The 23,912-nt window shown below is 41.3% G+C and overlaps 1 protein-coding gene across 2 annotated transcripts in view; it reads left to right on the top strand.

Annotated features, from left to right (window-relative positions):
- Nucleotides 1-20,806, top strand: part of OGFOD1 (2-oxoglutarate and iron dependent oxygenase domain containing 1) — a 52,272-nt gene extending 31,466 nt beyond the window's left edge. Inside the window, exons 5-13 of one of the 2 annotated variants that reach the window (XM_082676421.1) lie at nt 13,477-13,593; nt 14,180-14,271; nt 14,477-14,605; nt 14,906-15,019; nt 16,969-17,048; nt 17,328-17,638; nt 18,772-18,894; nt 19,335-19,393; nt 19,886-20,804. In XM_082676421.1, coding sequence (XP_082532547.1) covers nt 13,477-13,593; nt 14,180-14,271; nt 14,477-14,605; nt 14,906-15,019; nt 16,969-17,048; nt 17,328-17,638; nt 18,772-18,894; nt 19,335-19,393; nt 19,886-20,047 — 1,187 coding nt within the window. In that variant the 3' untranslated portion in view covers nt 20,048-20,804. Of the gene's footprint in view, nt 1-13,476; nt 13,594-14,179; nt 14,272-14,476; nt 14,606-14,905; nt 15,020-16,968; nt 17,049-17,327; nt 17,639-18,771; nt 18,895-19,334; nt 19,394-19,885 lie in introns of both variants that reach the window. The other variant, XM_082676422.1, reaches the window with a different exon arrangement.
- Nucleotides 20,807-23,912: the final 3,106 nt, after the last annotated feature.

Here is a 23,912-nt window from a genome sequence, read left to right as displayed (position 1 = left end):
TCTTGCAATCCAGGAACATGGTATATCTCTCCATCTACTTGTATCATCTTTAATTTCTTTCATCAGTGTCTTACAATTGTCTGCATACAGGTCTTTTGTCTCCTTAGGTAGGTTTATTCCTAGAAATTTTATTCTTTTTGTTGCAGTGGTAAATGGGAGTGTTTTCTTGATTTCACTTTCAGATTTTTCATCATTAGTGTATAGGAATGCAGGAGATTTCTGTGCATTAATTTTTTTTACAAGTTATCTCATTATTGCATCTATTTGTCAAATACAAGTTCACAGTCTTATATTGCTGTAGACTCTTTCTACTATGTTTAATATCATAACTTCACTACCCTCAATTTTCTCCCCTTCTTTATTGATGTAACATGTTAAAAAATATACTTTATTTTTTTCAACATCTGTGTTGGGGTATAATTGCTTTACGACGGTGTGTTAGTTTCTGCTTTATAACAAAGTGAATCATTTATACATATACATATGTTCCCATATCTCTTCCCTCTTGCGTCTCTCTCCCTCCCACTCGCCCTATCCCACCGCTCCAGGCGGTCACAAAGCACCGAGCTGATATCCCTGTGCTATGGGGCTGCTTCCCACTAGCTATCTACCTTACGTTTGGTAGTATATATACGTCCATGCCTCTCTCTCGCTTTGTCACAGCTCACCCTTCACCCTCCCCATATCCTCAAGTCCGTTCTCCAGTAGCTCTGTGTCATTATTCCTGTCTTACCCCTACGTTCTTCATGACATTTTTTTTTCTTAAATTCCATATACATGTGTTAGCATTCGGTATTTGTCTTTCTCGTTCTGACTTCCTTCACTCTGTATGACAGACTCTAGGTCTATCCACCTCATTACAAATAGCTCAATTTCCTTACTTTTTATGGCTAATATTCCATTGTATATATGTGCCACATCTTCTTTATCCACACATCCGATGATGGGCACTTAGGTTGTTTCCATCTCCGGACGATTGTAAATAACAGCTGCAGTGAACATTTTGGTACATGACTCTTTTTGAATTATGGTTTTCTCAGGGTATATACCCAGTTGTGGGATTGCTGCGTCATACCGTAGTTCTATTTTCAGTTTTTTAAGGACCCTCCGTACTGTTCTCATAGTGGCTGTACCAATTCACATTCCCACCAGGAGTGCAGGAATGCTTCCTTTTCTACACACCCTCTCCCACATTTATTGTTTCTAGATTTTTCGATGATGGCCTTTCTGACTGGTGTGAGATGATATCTCATTGTAGTTTTGATTTGCATTTCTCTAATGATTAATGATGTTGAGCATTCTTTCATGTGTTTGTTGGCAGTCTGTGTTTCTTCTTTGGAGAAATGTCTATTTCGATCTTCTGCCCATTTTTGGATTGGGTTGTTTGTTCTTTTGTTAGTGAGCTGCATGAGCTGCTTATAAATTTTGGAAATTAATCCTTTGTCAGTTGCTTCATTTGCAAATATTTTCTCCCATTCTGAGGGTTGTCTTTTGGTCTTGTTTATGGTTTCCTTTGCTGTGCAAAAGCTTTGAAGTTTCATTAGGTCCCATTTGTGTATCTTTTTTTTTTTTTTCCATTTATCTAGGTCAAAAAGGATCTTGCTGTGATTTATGTCATAGAGTGTTCTGCCTATGTTTTCCTGTAAGGCTTTGATAGTTTCTGGCCTTACATTTAGGTCTTTAATCCATTTTGAGCTCGTTTTTGTGTATGGTGTTAGGGAGTGATCTAATCTCATACTTTCAAATGTACCTGTCCAGTTTTCCTAGCACCACTTATTGAAGAGGCTGTCCTTTCTCCACTGTACATTCCTGCCTCCTTTATCAAAGATTAGGTGACCATATGTGCATGGGTTTATCTCTGGGCTTTCTATCCCGTTCCTTTGATCTGTCTTTCTGTTTTTGTGCCACTACCGTACTGTCTTGTTACTGTAGCTTTGTAGTATAATCTGAAGTCAGGGAGCCTGATTCCTCCAGCTCCGTTTTTCGTTCTCAAGATTGCTTTGGCTACTCGGGGTCTCTTGTGTTTCCATACAAATTGTGAAATTTTTTGTTCTAGTTCTGTGAAGAATGCCAGTGGTAGTTTGATAGGGATTGCATTGAATCTGTAGATTGCTTTGGGTAGTAGAGTCATTTTCACAATGTTGATTCTTGCAATCCAGGAACATGGCATATCTCTCCATCTACTTGTATCATCTTTAATTTCTTTCATCAGTGTCTTACAATTGTCTGCATACAGGTCTTTTGTCTCCTTAGGTAGGTTTATTCCTAGAAATTTTATTCTTTCTGTTGCAGTGGTAAATGGGAGGGTTTTCTTGATTTCACTTTCAGATTTTTCATCATTAGTGTATAGGAATGCAGGAGATTTCTGTGCATTAATTTTTTTTTACAACTTATCTTATTATTGCATCTATTTGTCAAATACAAGTTCACAGTCTTATATTGCTGTAGACTCTTTCTACTATGTTTAATATCGTATCTTCACTACCCTAAATTTTCTCCCCTTCTTTATTGATGTTACATGTTAAAAAACATACTTTATTTTTTTCAACATCTTTATTGGGGTATAATTGCTTTACAGTGGTGTGTTACTTTCTGCTTTATAACAAAGTGAATCATTTATACATATACATATGTTCCCATATCTCTTCCCTTTTGCGTCTCTCTCCCTCCCACCCGCCCTATCCCACCCCTCCAGGCGGTCACAAAGCACCGAGCTGATATCCCTGTGCTATGTGGCTGTTTCCCACTAGCTATCTACCTTACGTTTGGTAGTATGTATGCGTCCATGCCTCTCTCTCGCTTTGTCACAGCTCACCCTTCCCCCTCCCCATATCCTCAAGTCCGTTCTCCAGTAGGTCTGTGTCTTTATTCCTGTCTTAACCCTACGTTCTTCATGACATTTTTTTCCCTTAAATTCCATATATATGTGTTAGCATTCGTATTTGTCTTTCTCTTTCTGACTTCCTTCACTCTGTATGACAGACTCTAGGTCTATCCACCTCATTACAAATAGCTCAATTTCCTTTCTTTTTATGGCTGAGTAATATTCCATTGTATATATGTACCACATCTTCTTTATCCATACATCCGATGATGGGCACTTAGGTTGTTTCCATCTCCGGACGATTGTAAATACAGCTGCAGTGAACATTTTGGTACATGACTCTTTTTGAATTATGGTTTTCTCAGGGTATATACCCAGTAGTGGGATTGCTGCGTCATACCTTAGTTCTATTTGCAGTTTTTTAAGGACCCTCCGTACTGTTCTCATAGTGACTGTACCAATTCACATTCCCACCAGCAGTGCAGGAGTGCTTCCTTTTCTACACACCCTCTCCCACATTTATTGTTTCTAGATTGTTTGATGATGGCCATTCTGACTGGTGTGAGATGATACCTCATTGTAGTTTTGATTTGCATTTCTCTAATGATTAATGATGTTGAGCATTCTTTCGTGTGTTTGTTGGCACTCTGTATATCTTCTTTGGAAAAATGTCTATTTCGATCTTCTGCCCATTTTTGGATTGGGTTGTTTGTTCTTTTGTTAGTGAGCTGCATGAGCTGCTTATAAATATTGGTAATTAATCCTTTGTCAGTTGCTTCATTTGCAAATATTTTCTCCCATTCTGAGGGTTGTCTTCTGGTCTTGTTTATGGTTTCCTTTGCTGTGCAAAAGCCTTGAAGTTTCATTAGGTCCCATTTGTTTATCTTTTTTTTTTTCCATTTCTCTAGGAGGTGGGTTAAAAATGATCTTGCTGTGATTTATGTCATAGAGTGTTCTGCCTATGTTCTCCTGTAAGGGTTTGATAGTTCCTGGCCTTACATTTACGTCTTTAATCCATTTTGAGCTCAATTTTGTGTATGGTGTTAGGGAGTGATCTAATCTCATACTTTCAAATGTACCTGTCCAGTTTTCCCAGCACCACTTATTGAAGAGGCTGTCCTTTCTCCACTGTACATTCCTGCCTCCTTTATCAAAGATTAGGTGACCATATGTGCGTGGGTTTATCTCTGGGCTTTCTATCCCGTTCCTTTGATCTGTCTTTCTGTTTTTTGGCACTACCATACTGTCTTGATTACTGCAGCTTTGTAGTATAGTCTGAAGTCGGGGAGCCTGATTCCTCCAGCTCCGTTTTTCGTTCTCAAGATTGCTTTGGCTACTCGGGGGTCTCTTGTGTTTCCATACAAATTGTGAAATTTTTTGTTCTAGTTCTGTGAAGAATGTCAGTGGTAGTTTGATAGGGATTGCATGGAATCTGTAGATTGCTTTGGGTAGTAGAGTCATTTTCACAATGTTGATTCTTGCAATCCAGGAACATGGTATATCTCTCCATCTACTTGTATCATCTTTAATTTCTTTCATCAGTGTCTTACAATTGTCTGCATACAGGTCTTTTGTCTCCTTAGGTAGGTGTATTCCTAGAAATTTTATTCTTTTTGTTGCAGTGGTAAATGGGAGTGTTTTCTTGATTTCACTTTCAGATTTTTCATCATTAGTGTATAGGAATGCAGGAGATTTCTGTGCATTAATTTTTTTTACAAGTTATCTCATTATTGCATCTATTTGTCAAATACAAGTTCACAGTCTTATATTGCTGTAGACTCTTTCTACTATGTTTAATATCATAACTTCACTACCCTCAATTTTCTCCCCTTCTTTATTGATGTAACATGTTAAAAAATATACTTTATTTTTTTCAACATCTGTGTTGGGGTATAATTGCTTTACGACGGTGTGTTAGTTTCTGCTTTATAACAAAGTGAATCATTTATACATATACATATGTTCCCATATCTCTTCCCTTTTGCGTCTCTCTCCCTCCCACCCGCCTTATCCCACCCCTCCAGGCGGTCACAAAGCACCGAGCTGATATCCCTGTGCTATGTGGCTGTTTCCCACTAGCTATCTACCTTACGTTTGGTAGTGTATATACGTCCATGCCTCTCTCTCGCTTTGTCACAGCTCACCCTTCCCCCTCCCCATATCCTCAAGTCCGTTCTCCAGTAGGTCTGTGTCTTTATTCCTGTCTTACCCCTACGTTCTTCATGACATTTTTTTTTCTTAAATTCCATATAGATGTGTTAGCATTCGGTATTTGTCTTTCTCGTTCTGACTTCCTTCACTCTGTATGACAGACTCTAGGTCTATCCACCTCATTACAAATAGCTCAATTTCCTTACTTTTTATGGCTAATATTCCATTGTATATATGTGCCACATCTTCTTTATCCACACATCCGATGATGGGCACTTAGGTTGTTTCCATCTCCGGACGATTGTAAATACAGCTGCAGTGAACATTTTGGTACATGACTCTTTTTGAATTATGGTTTTCTCAGGGTATATACCCAGTAGTGGGATTGCTGCGTCATACCGTAGTTCTATTTTCAGTTTTTTAAGGACCCTCCGTACTGTTCTCATAGTGACTGTACCAATTCACATTCCCACCAGCAGTGCAGGAATGCTTCCTTTTCTACACACCCTCTCCCACATTTATTGTTTCTAGATTTTTCGATGATGGCCATTCTGACTGGTGTGAGATGATATCTCATTGTAGTTTTGATTTGCATTTCTCTAATGATTAATGATGTTGAGCATTCTTTCATGTGTTTGTTGGCAGTCTGTATATCTTCTTTGGAGAAATATCTATTTCGATCTTCTGCTCACTTTTGGATTGGGTTGTTTGTTCTTTTGTTAGTGAGCTGCATGAGCTGCTTATAAATTTTGGAAATTAATCCTTTGTCAGTTGCTTCATTTGCAAATATTTTCTCCCATTCTGAGGGTTGTCTTTTGGTCTTGTTTATGGTTTCCTTTGCTGTGCAAAAGCTTTGAAGTTTCATTAGGTCCCATTTGTGTATCTTTTTTTTTTTTTTCCATTTATCTAGGTCAAAAAGGATCTTGCTGTGATTTATGTCATAGAGTGTTCTGCCTATGTTTTCCTGTAAGGCTTTGATAGTTTCTGGCCTTACATTTAGGTCTTTAATCCATTTTGAGCTCGTTTTTGTGTATGGTGTTAGGGAGTGATCTAATCTCATACTTTCAAATGTACCTGTCCAGTTTTCCTAGCACCACTTATTGAAGAGGCTGTCCTTTCTCCACTGTACATTCCTGCCTCCTTTATCAAAGATTAGGTGACCATATGTGCATGGGTTTATCTCTGGGCTTTCTATCCCGTTCCTTTGATCTGTCTTTCTGTTTTTGTGCCACTACCGTACTGTCTTGATACTGTAGCTTTGTAGTATAATCTGAAGTCAGGGAGCCTGATTCCTCCAGCTCCGTTTTTCGTTCTCAAGATTGCTTTGGCTACTCGGGGTCTCTTGTGTTTCCATACAAATTGTGAAATTTTTTGTTCTAGTTCTGTGAAGAATGCCAGTGGTAGTTTGATAGGGATTGCATTGAATCTGTAGATTGCTTTGGGTAGTAGAGTCATTTTCACAATGTTGATTCTTGCAATCCAGGAACATGGTATATCTCTCCATCTACTTGTATCATCTTTAATTTCTTTCATCAGTGTCTTACAGTTGTCTGCATACAGGTCTTTTGTCTCCTTAGGTAGGTTTATTCCTAGAAATTTTATTCTTTTTGTTGCAGTGGTAAATGGGAGTGTTTTCTTGATTTCACTTTCAGATTTTTCATGATTAGTGTATAGGAATGCAAGACATTTCTGTGCATTAATTTTGTATCCTGCAACTTTTCCAAATTCATTGATTAGCTCTAGTCGTTTTCTGGTAGCATCTTTAGGATTCTCTATGTATAGTATCATGTCATCTGCAAACAGTGACAGCTTCACTTTTTCTTTTCCGATTTGGATTCCTTTTATTTCCTTTTCTTCTCTGATTGCTGTGGCGAAAACTTCCAAATCTATGTTGAATAAGAGTGGTGAGAGTGGGCAACCTTGTGTTGTTCTCGATCTTAGTGGAAGTTCTTCAAGTTTTTCACCATTGAGGATGATGTTGGCTGTTGGTTTGTCATATATGGCGTTTATTATGTTGCGGAAAGTTCCCTCTATGCCTAGTTTCTGCTGGATTTTTATCTTAAATGGGTGTTGAATTTTGTCAAAAGCTTTCTCTGCATCTATTGAGATGATCATATGGTTTTTCTCCTTCAATTTGTTAATATGGTGTATCCCATTGATTGATTTGTGTATATTGAAGAATCTTTGCAGTTCTGGAATAAACCCCACTTGATCATGGTTTATGATCCATTTAATGTGCTGTTGGATTCTGTTTGCTAGTACTTTGTTGAGGATTTTTGCATCTATGTTCATCAGTGATATTGGCCTGTAGTTTTCTTTCTTTGTGACATCCTTGTCTGGTTTTTGTATCAAGGTGATGGTGGCCTCGTAGAATCAATTTGGAGTGTTCCTCCCTCTGCTATATTTTCGAAGAGTTTGAGAAGCATAGGTGTTAGCTCTTCTCTAAATGTTTGATAGAATTTGCCTGTGAAGCCATCTGGTCCTGGGCTTTTGTTTGTTGGAAGATTTTTAATCACAGTCTCAATTTCAGTGCTTGTGATTGGTCTGTTCATATTTTCTATTTCTTCCTGATTCAGTCTTGGCAGGTTGTGCATTTCTAAGAATTTGTCTATTTCTTCCAGGTTGTCCATTTTACTGGCATAGAGTTGCTTCTAGTAATCTCTCATTATCTTTTGTATTTCGGCAGTGTCAGTTGTTACTTCTCCTTTTTCATTTCTAATTCTTTTGATTTGAGTCTTCTCCCTTTTTCTCTTGATGATTCTGGGTAATGGTTTATCTATTTTGTTTATCTTCTCAAAGAACCAGCTTTTAGTTTCATTGATCTTTGCTATTGTTTCCTTCATTTCTTTTTCATTTATTTCTGATTTGATTTTTATGATTTCTTTCCTTCTGCTAACTTTCGGGTTTTTTTGTTCTTCTTTCTGTAATTGCTTTAGGTGCAAGGTTAGGTTGTTTATTCGAGATGTTTCCTGTTTCTTAAGGTGGGCTTGTATTGCTATATACTTCACTCTTAGAACTGCTTTTGCTGCATCCCATAGGTTTTGGGTTGTCGTGTCTCCATTGTCATTTGTTTGTAGGTATTTTTTTATTTCCTCTTTCATTTCTTCAGTGATCACTTCTTTATTAAGTAGTGTATTGTTTCGCCTCCATGTGTTTGTATTTTTTACAGATCTTTTCCTGTAATTGATATCTCATCTCATGGCATTGTGGTCGGAAAAGATACTTGATACAATTTCAATTTTCTTAAAATTACCAAGGCTTGATTTGTGACCCAAGATATGATCTCTCCTGGAGAATGTTCCATGAGCACTTGAGAAAAATGTGTATTCTGTTGTTTTTGGATGGAGTGTCCTATAAATATCAATTAAATCCATCTTGTTCAATGTATCGTTTAAAGCTTGTGTTTCCTTATTTATTTTCATTTTGGATGATCTGTCCATTGGTGAAAGTGGGGTGTTAAAGTCCCCTAGTATGAATGTGTTACTGTCAGTTTCCCCTTTTATAGCTGTTAGTATTTGCCTTATGTATTGAGGTGCTCGTATGTTGGGTACATAAATATTTACAGTTTTTATATCTTCTTTTTGGATCGATCCCTTGATTATTATCTAGTGTCCTTCTTTGTCTCTTCTAATAGTCTTTATTTTAAAGTCTATTTTGTCTGATATGAGAATTGCTACTCCAGCTTTCTTTTGGTTTCCATTTGCATGAAATATCTTTTTCCATCTCCTTACTTTCAGTCTGTATGTGTCTCTAGGTCTGAAGTGGGTCTCTTGTAGACAGCATATATATGGGTCTTGTTTTTGTATCCATTCAGCCAATCTGTGTCTTTTGGTGGGAGCATTTAGTCCATTTACATTTAAGATAATTATCTATATGTATGTTCCTATTCCCATTTTCTAAATTGTTTTGGGTTCGTTACTGTAGGTCTTTTCCTTCTCTTGTGTTTCTTGCCTAGAGAAGTTCCTGTAGCATTTGTTGTAAAGCTGGTTTGGTGGTGCTGAACTCTCTCAACTTTTGCTTGCCTGTAAAGGTTTTAATTTCTCCATCAAATCTGAATGAGATCCTTGCTGGGTAGAGTAATCTTGGTTGCAGGTTTTTCTCCTTCATCACTTTCAGTATGTCCTGCCACTCCCTTCTGGCTTGCAGGGTTTCTGCTGAGAGATCAGCTATTAACCTTATGGGGATTCCCTTGTGTGTTATTTGTTGTTTTTCCCTTGCTGCTTTTAATATGCTTTCTTTGTATTTAATTTTTGACAGTTTGATTAATATGTGTCTTGGCATGTTTCTCCTTGGATTTATCCTGTATGGGACTCTCTGTGCTTCCTGGACTTGATTAACTATTTCCTTTCCCATATTAGGGAAGTTTTCAACTATAATCTCTTCAAATATTTTCTCAGTCCCTTTCTTTTTCTCTTCTTCTTCTGGAACCCCTATAATTCGAATGTTGGTGCGTTTAATGTTGTCCCAGAGGTCTCTGAGACTGTCCTCAGTTCTTTTCATTCTTTTTTCTTTATTCTGCTCTGCAGTAGTTATTTCCACTATTTTATCTTCCAGGTCACTTACCCGTTCTTCTGCCTCAGTTATTCTGCTATTGATCCCATTTAGAGTATTTTTCATTTCATTTATTGTGTTGTTCATCATTGTTTCATCTTTAGTTCTTCTGGGTCCTTGTTAAATGTTCTTGCATTTTGTCTATTCTATTTCCAAGATTTTGAATGATCTTTACTATCATTATTCTGAATTCTTTTTCAGGTAGACTGACTATTTCCTCTGCATTTGTTAGGTCTGGTGGGTTATCTTGCTCCTTCATCTGCGGTGTGTTTTTCTGTCTTCTCATTTTGCTTATTTTACTGTGTTTGGGGTCTCCTTTTTGCAGGCTGCAGGTTCGTAGTTCCTGTTGTTTTTGGTGTCTGTCCCCAGTGGCTAAGGTTGGTTCAGTGGGTTGTATAGGCTTCCTGGTGGAGCGGACTAGTGCCTGTGTTCTGGTGGATGAGGCTGGATCTTGTCTCTCTGGTGGGCAGGTCCACATCTGGTGGTGTGTTTTGGGGTCTCTGTAGACTTATTATGATTTTAGGCAGCCTCTCTGCTAATGGGTGGGGTTGTGTTGCTGTTTTGCTAGTTGTTTGGCATAGGGTGTCCAGCACTGTAGCTTGCTGGTCGTTGAGTGAAGCTGGGTGCTGGTGTTGAAATGGAGATCTCTGGGAGATTTTCGCCATTTGATATTATGTGGAGCTGGGAGGTCTCTTGTGGACCAGTGTCCTGAAGTTGGCTCTCCCACCTCAGAGGCACAGCACTGACTCCTGGCTACAGCACCAAGAGCCTTTCGTCCACACGGCTCAGAATAAAAGGGAGAAAAAGTAGAGAGAAAGAATTAGTAGAAGAAGAAAGGAAGGAAGGAAGGAAGAAAAGGAAGGAAGGGAGAAAAAGAAGAAAAGAAGGAAAGAAAGGAGGGAGAGAGGGATGGTGGGAGGAAGGAAGGAAGGAAGGAGGGAAGGAAGGAAAAAAGAAAAAGAAGCTAAAGTAAAATAAAATAAAGTAAAATATATTAAAGTTATTAAATTAAAAAATAATTATTAAGAAAAAAGTTTTAAAAAAAACAACAGACGGATAGAACCTTAGGACAAATGGTGGAAGCAAAGCTATACAGACAAAAGCTCATATAGAAGCATACACATACACACTTACAAAAAGAGGAAAAGGGGAAAAAATCATAAATCTTGCTCTCAAAGTCCACCTCCTCAATTTGGGATGATTCGTTGTCTATTCGTGTCAGATGCAGGGTACATCAAGTTGATTGAGGAGCTTTAATCCGCTGCTTCTGAGGCTGCTGGGAGAGATTTCCCTTTCTCTTCTTTGTTCTCACAGCTCCCAGGGGCTCAGCTTTGGATTTGGCCCCGCCTCTGCGTGTAGGTCACCTGAGGGCATCTGTTCTTCGCCCAGACAGGACGGGGTTAAAGGAGCCGGTGCTTCGGGGGCTCTGGCCCACTCAGGCCGGGGGTAGGGAGGGGCACGGAGTGTGGGGCGAGCCTGAGGCGGCAGAGACCAGCATGACCGTTGCACCAGCCTGAGGCCCCCCTGCGTTCTCCCGGGGAAGTTGTCCCTGGATCCCGGGAACCTGGCAGTGGCGGGATGCACAGGCTCCCCGGAAGAGGGGTGTGGATAGTGACCTGTGCTCGCACACAGGCCCCTTGGTGGCGGCAGCAGCAGCCTTAGCGTCTCCCGCCCGTCTCTGGGGTCCGCGCTTTTAGGCTGCGGCTCGCGCCCGTCTCTGGAGTTCCTTTAAGCAGCGTTCTTAAACCCCTCTCCTCACGCACCAGGAAACAAAGAAGGAAGAAAAAGTCTCTTGCCTCTTCGGCAGGTCCAGACTTTTCCCCGGACTCCCTCCCGGCTAGCCGTGGTGCACTAACCCCTTCAGGCTGTGTTCACGCCGCCAACCCCAGTCCTCTCCCTGCGCTCGGACCAAAGCCCTAGCCTCAGCTCACAGCCCCGCCCGCCCCGGCGGGTGAGCAGACAAGCCTCTCGGGCTGGTGAGTGCCGGTCGGCACCAATCTTCTGTGCGGGAATCTCCCCGCTTTGCCCTCCGCACCCCTGTTGCTGTGCTCTCCTCTGCGGCTTCGAAGCTCCCCCCCCCTCCGCCACCCGCGAAGGGGCTTCCTAGTGTATGGAAACCTTTCCTCCTTCACAGCTCCCTCCCACTGGTGCAGGTCCTGTCCCTATTCTTTTGTCTCTGTTTTTTCTTTTGCCCTACCCAGGTACGTGGGGAGTTTCTTGCCTTTTGGGAGGTCTGAGGTCTTCTGCCAGCGTTCAGTAGGTGTTTTGTAGGAGTTGTTCCACGTGTAGATGTATTTCTGGTGTATCTGTGGGGAGGAAGGTGATCTCCGTGTCTTACTCTTCCGCCATCTTCCCCTCGTGCCCCCACTGATATTTCTTACTACAGTATTACTATGCAGGTTGCCAAATGGTGATTTCTTTCCTAATAAAATCATTTCTTTATTAGTTGTCATTCTACTGTAAAGAAAACCTTTCCCTCTCCCCACTCATTTATGTCAGTGTGAATTTAAGGATTATTGTTTATGTAATGGTTACTGTCATTATGTTGATGCTCATATTGTCCCTGATTTGATCAAGAGGAGCCCCTTTAAGCTGACTTCTGTATCCTTTTAGTATGTCCTGTTAACTGAAACAAACTCGGTTTGCTCACAATGCACAGCAAAGCCAGCCTGAAACCAGGCTGTGGTGAGGGAAAGTAGTTTATTCCAGGGCACCAGACAAGGAGAACGGGCTGCTCATGCCCAAAAGACCCAGGCTCCCTGATGGGTTTTAGGGAAGGGTTTTTAAAGGCAAGGTAAGGGAGAGGGTCACAGGGTGTGTGATCAGCTCGTGCACAGTTCTGATTGGTGCATGGTGAAGTAACAAGGTGAGGTCACAGGGGTCAGCATCCTCAATCTTCAGGTTCCAGCCGGTCTGGGGGCTACATGCTCGTGGTCAGCTTTTCTTATCTGGTGTGGGGGGTCTGGTTTCTATAAAACAGCTTAGGAATGTGTGTCAGACTTACCTTTACCATTGAAGCAGAACTGGGAGTCCTTGTGACTGACTTATTAAGTTATGGCTACTCTCATCTGCCTGCCCTGTCTTTGTTTCTGCATTCTTTATTCCTCAGTCATTAGCTGCTGGGGCCTGCTCTTTGCTTCTCATGGAGGGCCTAGGAAGTCACAGCTTATTTCCATAGCCTCTTTTTCCAATCAGCAATAAGCAGGGAACACCAAGAGGTCTGTCACCGAGAAGGCCCCTACGTGGGTTTCACTCACTTTCACTCATCATTCTTATTATATCTTACTTCCTAGCAAAACAAGATTTTCCAGGGTTATCTTGTATTTCCTGTGCTCTAGACAAGTCACATTGATTCCTCTGGTTTCATTTCCACACCACAGGGTTCATTCTAGATTTCTCCTTTTCCATATTTGCAATGCCATTCTTCAACCCTGAGAAATCTGCCTTCCATTATTTTCAATATGTTTGTTTATTAAAACAACCCCTCCGTGTGGAATGATCTCACTTCACCCATAGCATCCCCTCCCCTCTCCCACCTTGCCCGGATGCCTATCTTGCTCAGTCCTAGAATAACTATGCAGCCATTAAAAGAGATGACAGAAAAGACATTTGCCATGTAATAAAAGAAAAAGCCACAAAACAACCACTGTAGGATGCAATTTTTTAAAAAGCAAATACATGTATGTTGAAAAATACTGGAAGAATATATGTAAAAATTTTAGTAGTGATTGTCTCTGAGTCTACATATATGTTCTTCAGCGTTTTTAAGAGTTTTCTATATTGACAGTTTTATTTCTGTAATTATAAAAGAGGAGAAGTAAGTGTCATTTTAAAGCTGGAGGAGCTGACGTTATGGAGGAATAGCAGGTGGACTGATAGTGAGCGCAGAGTCAGATGTCCGCTGCTCATTGCCGCACAGGGACGTTACGGTGTGCGCTGAACTATTGCAGATGCCCTGCTCTGCCATGACGACGAGCTGGAAGGACGCCGGATTGCCTTCATTCTTTACCTGGTTCCTCCCTGGGACAGGAGCTTGGGGGGCACCCTGGACCTGTACAACGTTGACGGTAAGACAAAGGCGTGCTCTTCAACACCAGCAGCCACTTCCGGGTCCTTAGGCGCTCTGTCTGTGCGCCTCGGGAGATGGAAGCTCTTCATTACAGTGGCGACTGCAGGGGGATAATTGCCAGCCCTGACAGCCACCTCTCCTGAGTTGTGCCTGAAATAATCATTACTCCAGAGATAAGTTAGAGCCGAGTTAAGATGAGGAATAGTCAGACCCTGCTTCTGAATGCTGGCCGTGGGAGGGTAGAGAACATGTGCAGCCACCCGTGGCTATGAATCTGCCAGGACCAGTGCCTCTGATAGGAGGTCAGGGTCTTTTTTATTTTTTTAATGACTGACACCAGAGCTCGACTCCAGAAAATGTTCAGAACCTTTTCCAGCCTTCATCAGTAATAGAGGATGGTGGAGTAAGAACAGATATCACCTAGGAGAACTATATAAAACAGATGGAACGGGTGGCATATGGGGATCTGGAGGGGACATTTAGCTACCCTTAGAAATTGGCAAATTGTCAAGGTGAAACGAGGCGGCCGGGAAGTGGTTAATGACGATGAAGCACATTTACAGATGTGTTCTCGCCCCACGCAGAACACTTTCAGCCGAAGCAGATTGTCAAGTCTCTTATCCCTTCGTGGAACACACTGGTTTTCTTTGAAGTGTCTCCAGTATCCTTTCACCAGGTAAAGACTGTGAACCACAAATACATAGAGGGCCAAAGAGCATGCTTTTCAGTCGCCCGTTCTCTAAATGTGACGGCTTCCGGTTGGACTGTCCGGCCAGGTTGTTTTCACACCTAGTGTGAAGGGTCCTGAAATTAGTGAGCCTTGGCTGGTAATCTTCCCTGCTGGTCTTTGCATTGATGTGCTACTGGTCTTGTCCTTTCAGGTTTCTGAAGTCCTGTCTGAAGAAAAGTCGCGTTTGTCCATCAGCGGCTGGTTTCATGGTCCTTTACTGACCAGGCCTCCCACCTACTTTGAACCTCTCATACCTCGGAGCCCTCACGTCCCACAAGATGTAAGGATAAATTCCTGTTGCTGGGATTCTTGTCTTAGAAAAGCTGTGGCGTATCATTTGCTTTTCTGGTTTTAAAAGTGGCTCATCCTGCTAACAGAACTAGGCTTTGAGCTTGCCTTTCCACCCTTCTTAGATACACTTTTGATAGTGTCTGTCTAAGGCAGAGCTTTCCAGAACTTTATTTAACAAGGAGAAAATTATAAAGTGAAGATTTGCATATATTTTACTAGTGTAAAATGATTCAGAACAAAAGCAGTAGGAATTATTAACTCACCCTTTGCATCTGCTGCTGCTTTGTAGCATGAAATTTTGTATGATTGGATCAACCCTACTTATCTCGACATGGAGTACCAAGTTCAAATTCAAGAAGAATTTGAAGAAAGCTCTGAAATTCTCCTAAAAGAGTTCCTTAAGGTAGGCCAGCAAATCCTGTCCGATATACCACATTTGGCGTGCAGCCTTGCTTCCTGGGTGGGTGAAGAGGCATCACTAAGAGCTTTTGTTGCTTTTTGTTTTGTTCCTGGTTAGCATGTTTACGTCATCCTCTTCTTCAAATTAAGTATAGAAATGATGATAATAGCTAACACTGGTATCAGTCGTATGTTAGTGGGTCGAGTCCCTTGGGTATTCCCCAGTTCTCTAGAATCTTAATCACGCACACTTTTTTAAAAAATTATTTTATTTATTTATTTTTGGCTGCACTGGGTCTTCACTGCTGTATGGGGGCTTTGTCTAGTTGCAGTGAGTGGGGACTACTCTTTGTTGCGGTGCATGGGCATCTTATTGCGGTGGCTTCTCTTGTTGCGGAGCACGGGCTCTAGACACGCAGGCTGTAGAGCACAGGCTCAGTAGTTGTGGTGCACGGGCTTAGTTGCTCCGCGGCATGTGGGATCTTCCTGGACCAGGGCTCGACCGTGTCCCATGCATTGGCAGGCGGATTCTTAACCACTGCGCCACCAGGGAAGTCCCACACATACACTTCTATATTGGGGATGAGTGGTGTGTAGTTCCCATCCTAGTCATTTGATGACTATGGTACTTACCAATTACTTTTAAATAACAGAAAGATTGCTGATTAACAAATTAGTAACAAATGTTTTGAGAATGATGAGGTAGCACATTATAGTGGAGAGAGAACCAGGTTAGAAGTTAGAAGACTTTATTTTTTTTTAATTTATTTTTGGCTGCATTGGGTCTTCATTGCCGTGCATGGGCTTTTCTCTAGTTGCAGAGAGCGAGGGCCACTCTTCCCTGCAGTACGTGGGCCTCTCACCATGGTGGCCTCTCTTGTCGCGGAGCACGGGCTCTAGGGGCATGGGCTCAGTAGTTGTGGCTCGTGGGCTCTAGAGTGCAGACTCAGTAGCTGTGGCGCACACGGGCTCAGTTGCTCAGTGGCATGTGGGATCTTCCCGGACCAGGGATTGAACCCGTGTCCCCTGCATTGGCAGGCAGATTTCTAACCACTGCACCACCACGGAAGCCCTAGAAGACTTTATATTCACGTCTTAGCTCCGTGGTTTTACTGACCTGAGCAAATTACTAAGGTCTCAGTTTTATTTCATCATCAGTTAAACTGGGATAATACTTGCCCTGCCTGTCTTGAAGAGTTGTTGTGAGGGCCAAATGAGATCACATATGCGAGTGTGGTTTTTCCCAGGTGACCCTGGGTCCCATGGAATCAGTCCCAAGAGTTGGTGCCTCCTTGAAAAAAAGGTTGAGAGACACTACATACTGCCTCTGTCTCTGAATTATATAGCTGACATAGCATATTAAGGAATTTGAGAAGTATTAATAGTAAATAAACTTGTTTAACCCTATTTAATTCAGCTCACCTAAACCATCCTTCGGGATCCTCTTTCCTGTTTTATAACTGATAGGATTACTGTTTGTAGAATACTCTTGGGAAACTGCATTAAACAAGTACTTATAAAGGCTCTTGTGGAGAATATTTTAACAGATTAATCAGCTTCTTGTACTACACTGGACTTTTTAAGTTTAGAATGCTGATTAAATCAAGGGAATGAGCTGAGGCCTAAAGAATCTGTATTATTATATAGACATTTTCATTATAATAAATGCAGGAATTTGAGAGGTTTACCAATTTGACGTAAGACATACAACTACTTAAGGAAATGGCCCAAATTGACACTCAGGTGACTTGGCTAAAGCATGCTGACGATTTATCCAGTCTTTGCTCTGGCTTCAGTGTATCAGGACTGGGGGAGGTTGTGTGAAAGGGATGAGAGTCACCCGGCCCTTTTAGGAATCAGCCAGCATGATTCCGCAGAGCTGCTGTACCTGCAAGACCAGTGTGGGATCATAGGGAGATCTGCTAACTGCTGCTTCATTTGCTCCTTTTCCAGCCTGAGAAATTTGCAGAGGTGTGTGAGGCTTTGGAGAAAGGAGATGTGGAATGGAGCAGCCGAGGTCCCCCTAACAAAAGGTAGAACCCATCATCCAAGACATTTGCTTCTGCATTCAACACCTGCCTGTTTGTCTGCAAGGCTCACCTCCAATAATAGGGCATTTGCCCTAATGATGTTTTGTTCCCAGGGACATCCAGTAGCAGGCCCTAACAAAACCTCATTATTGTAACAACTTGGACATTAGTAAGCTATGCAAGGTTTAGGGAGAGAGATACAAAGCTAATGATCAGCTTTCATCCCATGAGTAATATTACATCTGTGGCTTTGATGAACACCTTGGCATCGCTGCTTTCCAGGTTTTACGAGAAGGCTGAGGAGAGCAAACTTCCTGACATCTTGAAGGACTGCATGGCATTATTTCGCTCCGAGGCAATCTTCTTGCTGCTCTCCAACTTCACAGGCCTGAAACTTCACTTCTTGGCCCCTTCAGAAGAAGGTGAGCTTGAGGACAAAAAGGAGGGAGAAGCAGCCTCTGGTGCTGAGAACACTGAAGAAGGGCCTAGCCACAGTTCTGAGCCAGAGAGCAGGCAGGTGGCCATCAGCAACAGCAGTCAGCAGAGCAATGAACAGATGGACCCAGAGCCAGAGGAAAACGATGCAAAGAAAGGTAAGCTGCTGTTACGTTCTGTCCTTCTTTTACTATTAGGTATTCACAATTCAGTCATTTATTCATTCAACAAACATTTCTTAAGCACCTACTATATGCTAGGCCCTATTTCTGGAACTGGAGAAGAAGACAGACAAGGTCTCTGCTCTCCCTGGCTTACAGTCTATTGATAGTAGGAGAAGACAGAGATTAAATGATACACGAACAACAAGAAAACATCAAATAAGGCTAGGTGCTCTGCAGGAAATCTGAATAGGGGTATGTGCTGAGGAATGACTGGGTGGCCTCTTAGGTGAATGGGCAATCTGGACCAGCCTGTCTGAGGAGCTGTCATCCAAGCTCAGATCTGAATGACAAGAAGGATCTGCTAGGACAGCATTCCGGGTAGGAAGAACAGCTAGTACATTTTATTAGGCTAACAGTAGTACAAATGGTGGAGAGAAATATGACTGGCGTTACCTAAACCTACTTTGAAACACAAGAACATAAAGAGGAAGGTGAGTGGCTTCTTTCTGCTAAGAACCAATATCAGCCTAAGAAAAACTTGCTTGAATTTGGACAGATAGGTAGAAGGAAATTATTAAAAGCAGAGGACGTTTAATCATCTCCAAACAAGATGGAATGGACACATGACATTAAACTAGTAGAATGTACAACACCAAGAGCAAACCCTAACGTAAACTGTGGACTTCAGTTAATAATGCATCAGTATTGGTCAGTTGTAACAAATAAATCACACTAAGGCAAGATGTTAATAATAGAGGAAACTGATGGGGAGGGGCAGGGGTTGTGTGTGGCAGGAGAAGAGGAACTGTACTTTCTGGGAAACTTTTCTATAAACTGCTCTAAAAAGTAAAGTCTAGTTAACAATAATATTCATGTTATTTTAGAGAAAATTTCTGGCAGCTAAATATATACTCCATCTGAAAATCATGGTAAAGAGAAATAGAAAGTCAACTTTTTTTCATTATAAGGCTTATATATTTAATAATATAATGGAGCAATAGGTCAGCTGAAGGTTTATGGAAATAGTTTCTCTTTAGTGCTATAACTATTCCTAATTATCATTCTTTTGCAATCTGCAGTGGTATCAAGGTTATTTTTTTCTGGCCTTCTGTTGTTTTTTTTCTTAGACTCAAGTGTTCCCACATGCCAGGGGGAACTGAGGCATTGGAAGACTGGTCACTACACTTTAATCCATGACAACAGCAAGACTGAATTTGCCCTGGACTTACTTCTCTACTGTGGCTGTGAAGGTAAGAGGGACAGTCTCTCCTGAGTGACCCTCTCTAACTGAACCAAGATCACAAGTAATTCGCCTTGGCCAGGATCTCAGATCACAGGAGCTCTGCTGGAAGGGATCTTAGGGGTCAAGAATTTCAGTCATCTCCCAACTCAAAGTACTATTTGTATCTGTGACCAGGGTATAGGAGATGAACTAAATCATAATTTCCATCTAATGAACCCCCCAGCACTTTTATGTAATTGTCCTTCTAGGTGTATTTTATATTTAGTTCTTAGTTTTCAGTTCTTATTCAGTGTTGGTTGAATGATAAAGTCAGGCTCATAAGTCAGAGTTAGTTCTACTGAACTCCCAGATCCCCGTTTTAAGCAGCATGGGATCAGTGATTCAAACAGATCAATGTAACTCTTGCAGTGAGAGCTTTCTGAATGCTCTTTGTTTTCCCTTCATAAGGCTGGGAGCCAGAGTATGGTGGCTTTACCTCCTACATTGCCAAAGGAGAAGATGAAGAGGTAAGTTGCTTCTGATAGCAAACCATCCTTTTTTAGTTCTTGAAGACACTTTCATTCTTCAGAGACGCAACTTTTACGACCTTCTGCCAGTGTCTTTAGCTGATAAATCCACATTGGTCTGGCTGGCAGTGGTTCTAATTTCTAGTAGAAAGTATTCAGCATGGAATAAAGAGGCTAAAGGATAATCACTAAGCATTCTACCCAGCTAAAAGAAATTCCAAATAAATTAAGAGTCAGATGGTGCATTCCCATGAATCTTTCAATGTAGTAAGAAATCAATGCATTAGATAAAACTTTTCTGGGTATGTACTGGAATGGGGCCTATTGGAAAATGTCTGGACAGCAAGATCAATAGCTCCTCCTAGTAAAGGATACTTTAAAGGATCCTCTATTGCCGGAGGCTGAGTATTTGATATGGAACCGTCTGTTTAAGAAAAGAGGTGAGAATATAATCTCCGTGTTCTGATGTATCACTGTATTTGCCTATTTCAGCTGCTAACAGTGAATCCAGAAAACAATTCTTTGGCCTTGGTCTACAGAGATAGGGAAACTCTGAAATTCGTCAAGCATATTAACCACCGAAGCCTAGAACAAAAGAAAACTTTCCCAAACAGAACAGGTTTCTGGGACTTTTCATTTGTCTATTATGAATAAGGTTGGGCAAAGCTGGAAAGAGGAGACCCTTCCTCAGTACTGGGACGTCTGGAAGAGTTAGGCATCGAGTGAAGGAGAGCTACAAGGTGAGCTGTGTGACAGCGTTCTTAAAGCTGTGTGTGGTTGTCCTTTAGTAGGGCTCATGATGATCATTCTCAACCTAGACCTTGACCTTGGAGCTAGGTACTCATCTCTTGATGTAAAATAAAAAGGGGTTTTGTCTTTTTCTTTAACATTCAGTTCATTTTCCATATTGGCTTCTTCAGTGATTAAAAAACAATATGTGGTAAAATATACGTGACATAAAATGTATCTTTTTCAAGTGTCCAGTTCAGTGGCATTAAGTACATTCACATTGTTGTGCAGCCTTCACCACCATCCATCTCCAGAACCCTTCCATCTTACCCAGCTGTACCTCTGTCCCCATTAAATAGTAACTCTATTTTCCCCTCCCCCCAGCCTCTGGCAGCCACCATTCTACTTTCTGTCTCTATGAATCTGACAACTCATATTCCTCATAAGACAAATAATAGAATGTCTGTCCTTTTGTGACTGGCTTATTTCACTCCGCATAAAATCTTCAAGGTTCATCCATGTTTCCAGTGACTTTTTTTTTAAAAATATGGACTCATGAATTTATGACTGCAGATTCTGTCCTTCCTAATTTCACAGGTTTAGAAGATTACAGAACCTTACACCCTGTTCATTCTGGGCCCATTGCACTTCCTCCCACTGCCTGTGGCTTTGTCCCACTGTGACTCTCTGTGGACTGTATGGACTAGGCGATGTGTAGTCTGTTCCCTTGGAAAAAGCCTGGCCTAAAACCACGTGGCCACAAGAAACTTCTGGTCAGTAAAGAAGATGTGCAGTAGTTTTCAGGTGCCCACTGCTCTTCCATCCTGGAGTTGTGCCTCCACTATGACTATATGATTTTCTAATCTCACATATGGCTTTCATTTCCTAAATATTGTAGGGTCAACTATCAAACTAGTTGCCTTTCTTGAAGAGACCAAAGACTAAAGACCATGGCAAAATGCCAAGAAGCTGTCCATTTTGTTACATTCTTTTTCCCCTGAACTGTTCAAGGGGATTATATAATAACTGCTACCCATGTGCATGGGCGTGCATGGATAGGTGTAAGGTGTCACTGCATCTTTAGTAGAAAGATGCTATTCTCATTCCATTCCAGTGCTGTCTCCCTGTTAACTTCCTCTTTTCTTACGTGTATTATTAGGTATTGCAGTAGCTTTTATTTTGGATTTTACTCATTAATAGGAAAAGCATTTGGCTTTATCTTTTTTTTAATCTCCTAAAACTTTGAGTACTAAAATTTGAACTTAAATGAAGAAAACGAGTTGCACTTTCTTTTAGGTTGATGGTTTCAAAATTTTGATCTTGTACCCAATCAGTAAAAAAAAGTTGTAGCACGTATGCTCATTATATGGATATTTAGCTATAAATTTTACACATGTACTAATATTCAGTATTAGTTGTTATAAAACAAACACTAATTTTTAAAACTTGAGCTAAAAAGAAATACCTAGCACTAGTTCTCATATTGTCTTTCCTCACCAACATGGGGGGGAGCATTTACATGCATACTGTTTTGGGGAGCACAATTTTTTAACCATAGTGTGGTGACACTCAAGTGGGATTACAAGTACTACTCTGTTGCTAATGGTTTAAATTTCAAAGCTTGCCTTTTCTTTTAAGTTCCTGCAGATAGTTAACACCGTCTTAGCGGCATAACCCCAGGAAGCCCCGGGGAATAGGGCTGAGCAGGTGAAACCACCACGTGTGCCAAGCTTAGAAAACAGTTTGAGACTCATGGTTGTAGGTAACATCTAAGAGTTCTGGAGCACTGAGTCTAAGTCGTAGCATCCTACACAAGCATGAAAATGTGTTTATTACATTCTCCTTAATCTCAGTGTGTTTATGGTCTGTCAACACAGCAGAATCATCTACGCACTACAAAAAAGGATTCTGGTGCCCAAGGGGAAAGAATCCCTGAGAGCCAGACTGTGGTGCTGCTGTTAGTTACATCATTTACAGTGGTACCTCTTAGACTGTGAAGGATGGTGTAACTCGCAGGTCAGTTTTCTCCACTGAAGGTACCCAGTGATGAAGAAGTTGCTTTTCCTCAGCATTTCATTCTTCATCTTGACTTTTAGGGCCTAGAGCCGATGTTGACAACTGTTAAGTAGCAACAGAGGAATTAAAACACGGGCATCCTTTTTATACTTCTTGCAGAGAAAAGCTATGCTATTCACCTGTACAATATGTCATCTCTTAATTCTTATAATTCCTTTTAATAAAGGAAGATTTTTTTTCCCAAATAGCTTTATATATTTTTTTTAGATTATCTATATAATACATGTTTGTTGTGAAGAACACAACATGTAAAAATATGAAGTAAAGGGCACCTGGAATCCCACCATACTGTGATAGCCACTGTGTGCTATGTGATACATCAACTTGGCTAGACTGAACTACATTTCCCAGGACTCCCTTCCCTCTGTTTCCAGTTAGGATGAGCCACACATCCTTGTGCGAGATATGGAGGGCCAGAATGAAGCAGTAGCCATTTTGTAGCTCACACACACTGTAGCTTACCTGCTGGCTCACCTTCTCAGTGTGATTCCACGTCTGCGCCTCCAACTGCTCCACCGTCCCTGGCTCTTCCTTCAGCTTCTCTGATGAAGGGTCTCCCCACACCATCAAGGTCAGAGGCAAGAACTGAGATTTTAATGTGTCCTTGTGGGCTCCAGCTCATGCCTCTGGGTTCCAGCTTGTTCCTGTTCTTCCCAACTCTACATCCTTTCTGACTGCCTGTCCCGTGGGCTTCAAGTTCCAGCCTCAGACTAGAAAACTGACAGACTACACTTTGCCACTTCCTACAATTGTGTAAGGTCCGGTCCCCATGACACATTCCCCTTATCATGTTAACCATTATGTAAATAAGAACATTTTCAGAAAGTTACTTTGAAAGCATATTAGTATTTCTGTTAAGCAAAGGAAAAATAAAGTATTTAAGGAAGAACCCTATAAATCTAATTTCAGTCCCTCACTTAAAGATGTAGAAAAATGAAACGAAACCTACGAGAGAAAGAGGCTGTTACGTTTTAAACCTGGCTTTTCTACAGCTCACTGACTGCCTCAAACTCCTCTGAATGTGGTGTTTCTTTCCCATAGAATACTGAAAAACAAATCAATGCTTGGGCTGCCTCTCCCAGACCAGCATTTCCTCAGCAAGTAAGTTTTGGCTGCGGTACCTCTTCAGTACCATTACATACTGGCCACTACTGCAACTGAATGAGAAAATCAAACCCTGTTAAAAGAGTCCTTGATAGAAATGATAGCGGCAGGCTCTCCAGCCTGCGTGAACTGGACATTCCTACAAAAACAGATAATTCCTTCTCTGACTGACAAAAAATCAGTCCACATAGCCAATTTTGAAAACTACTTGGAAATTGCCCATGTAGCTTCATGTCAGGAATAGTACATTTCTTTACCACACAAATAAAAAGATGACTCATGAGCTAGAGCATATAGTGTGGGCAGGGGTCGGATGGGGAAGAGGCAAAAATGCAAAACACCAGGCTGCAGTGGGTGTCTTACTGTACTTTAGTGTCAAAGTGAAACTCGATAATTTAGTTTTGTGATCACAGGACTCTGCACTGGCAGATTTATAACTGCTAATTATAAAATTTGAAATGTTAATAATGTTGAAAATCATTCTTGTAAAGTACTTCTAGGGTTGCTTAATAGTTGTAAAGTTCCTAGTTCTTTGATTTCTGAAGCCACTGACAGGCTTACTGAGGACAAACACTTCCATGGGGGGCAGCAGATGCTTCTCTATGCTCAA

This window comes from Grampus griseus, assembly GCF_964374135.1.
Source record: "Grampus griseus genome assembly, chromosome: 19".
NCBI classification, from domain to species: Eukaryota; Metazoa; Chordata; class Mammalia; order Artiodactyla; family Delphinidae; genus Grampus; species Grampus griseus.
Note: the sequence above shows the minus strand (reverse complement) of the source record. Positions and strands in the feature narration are given on the sequence as shown.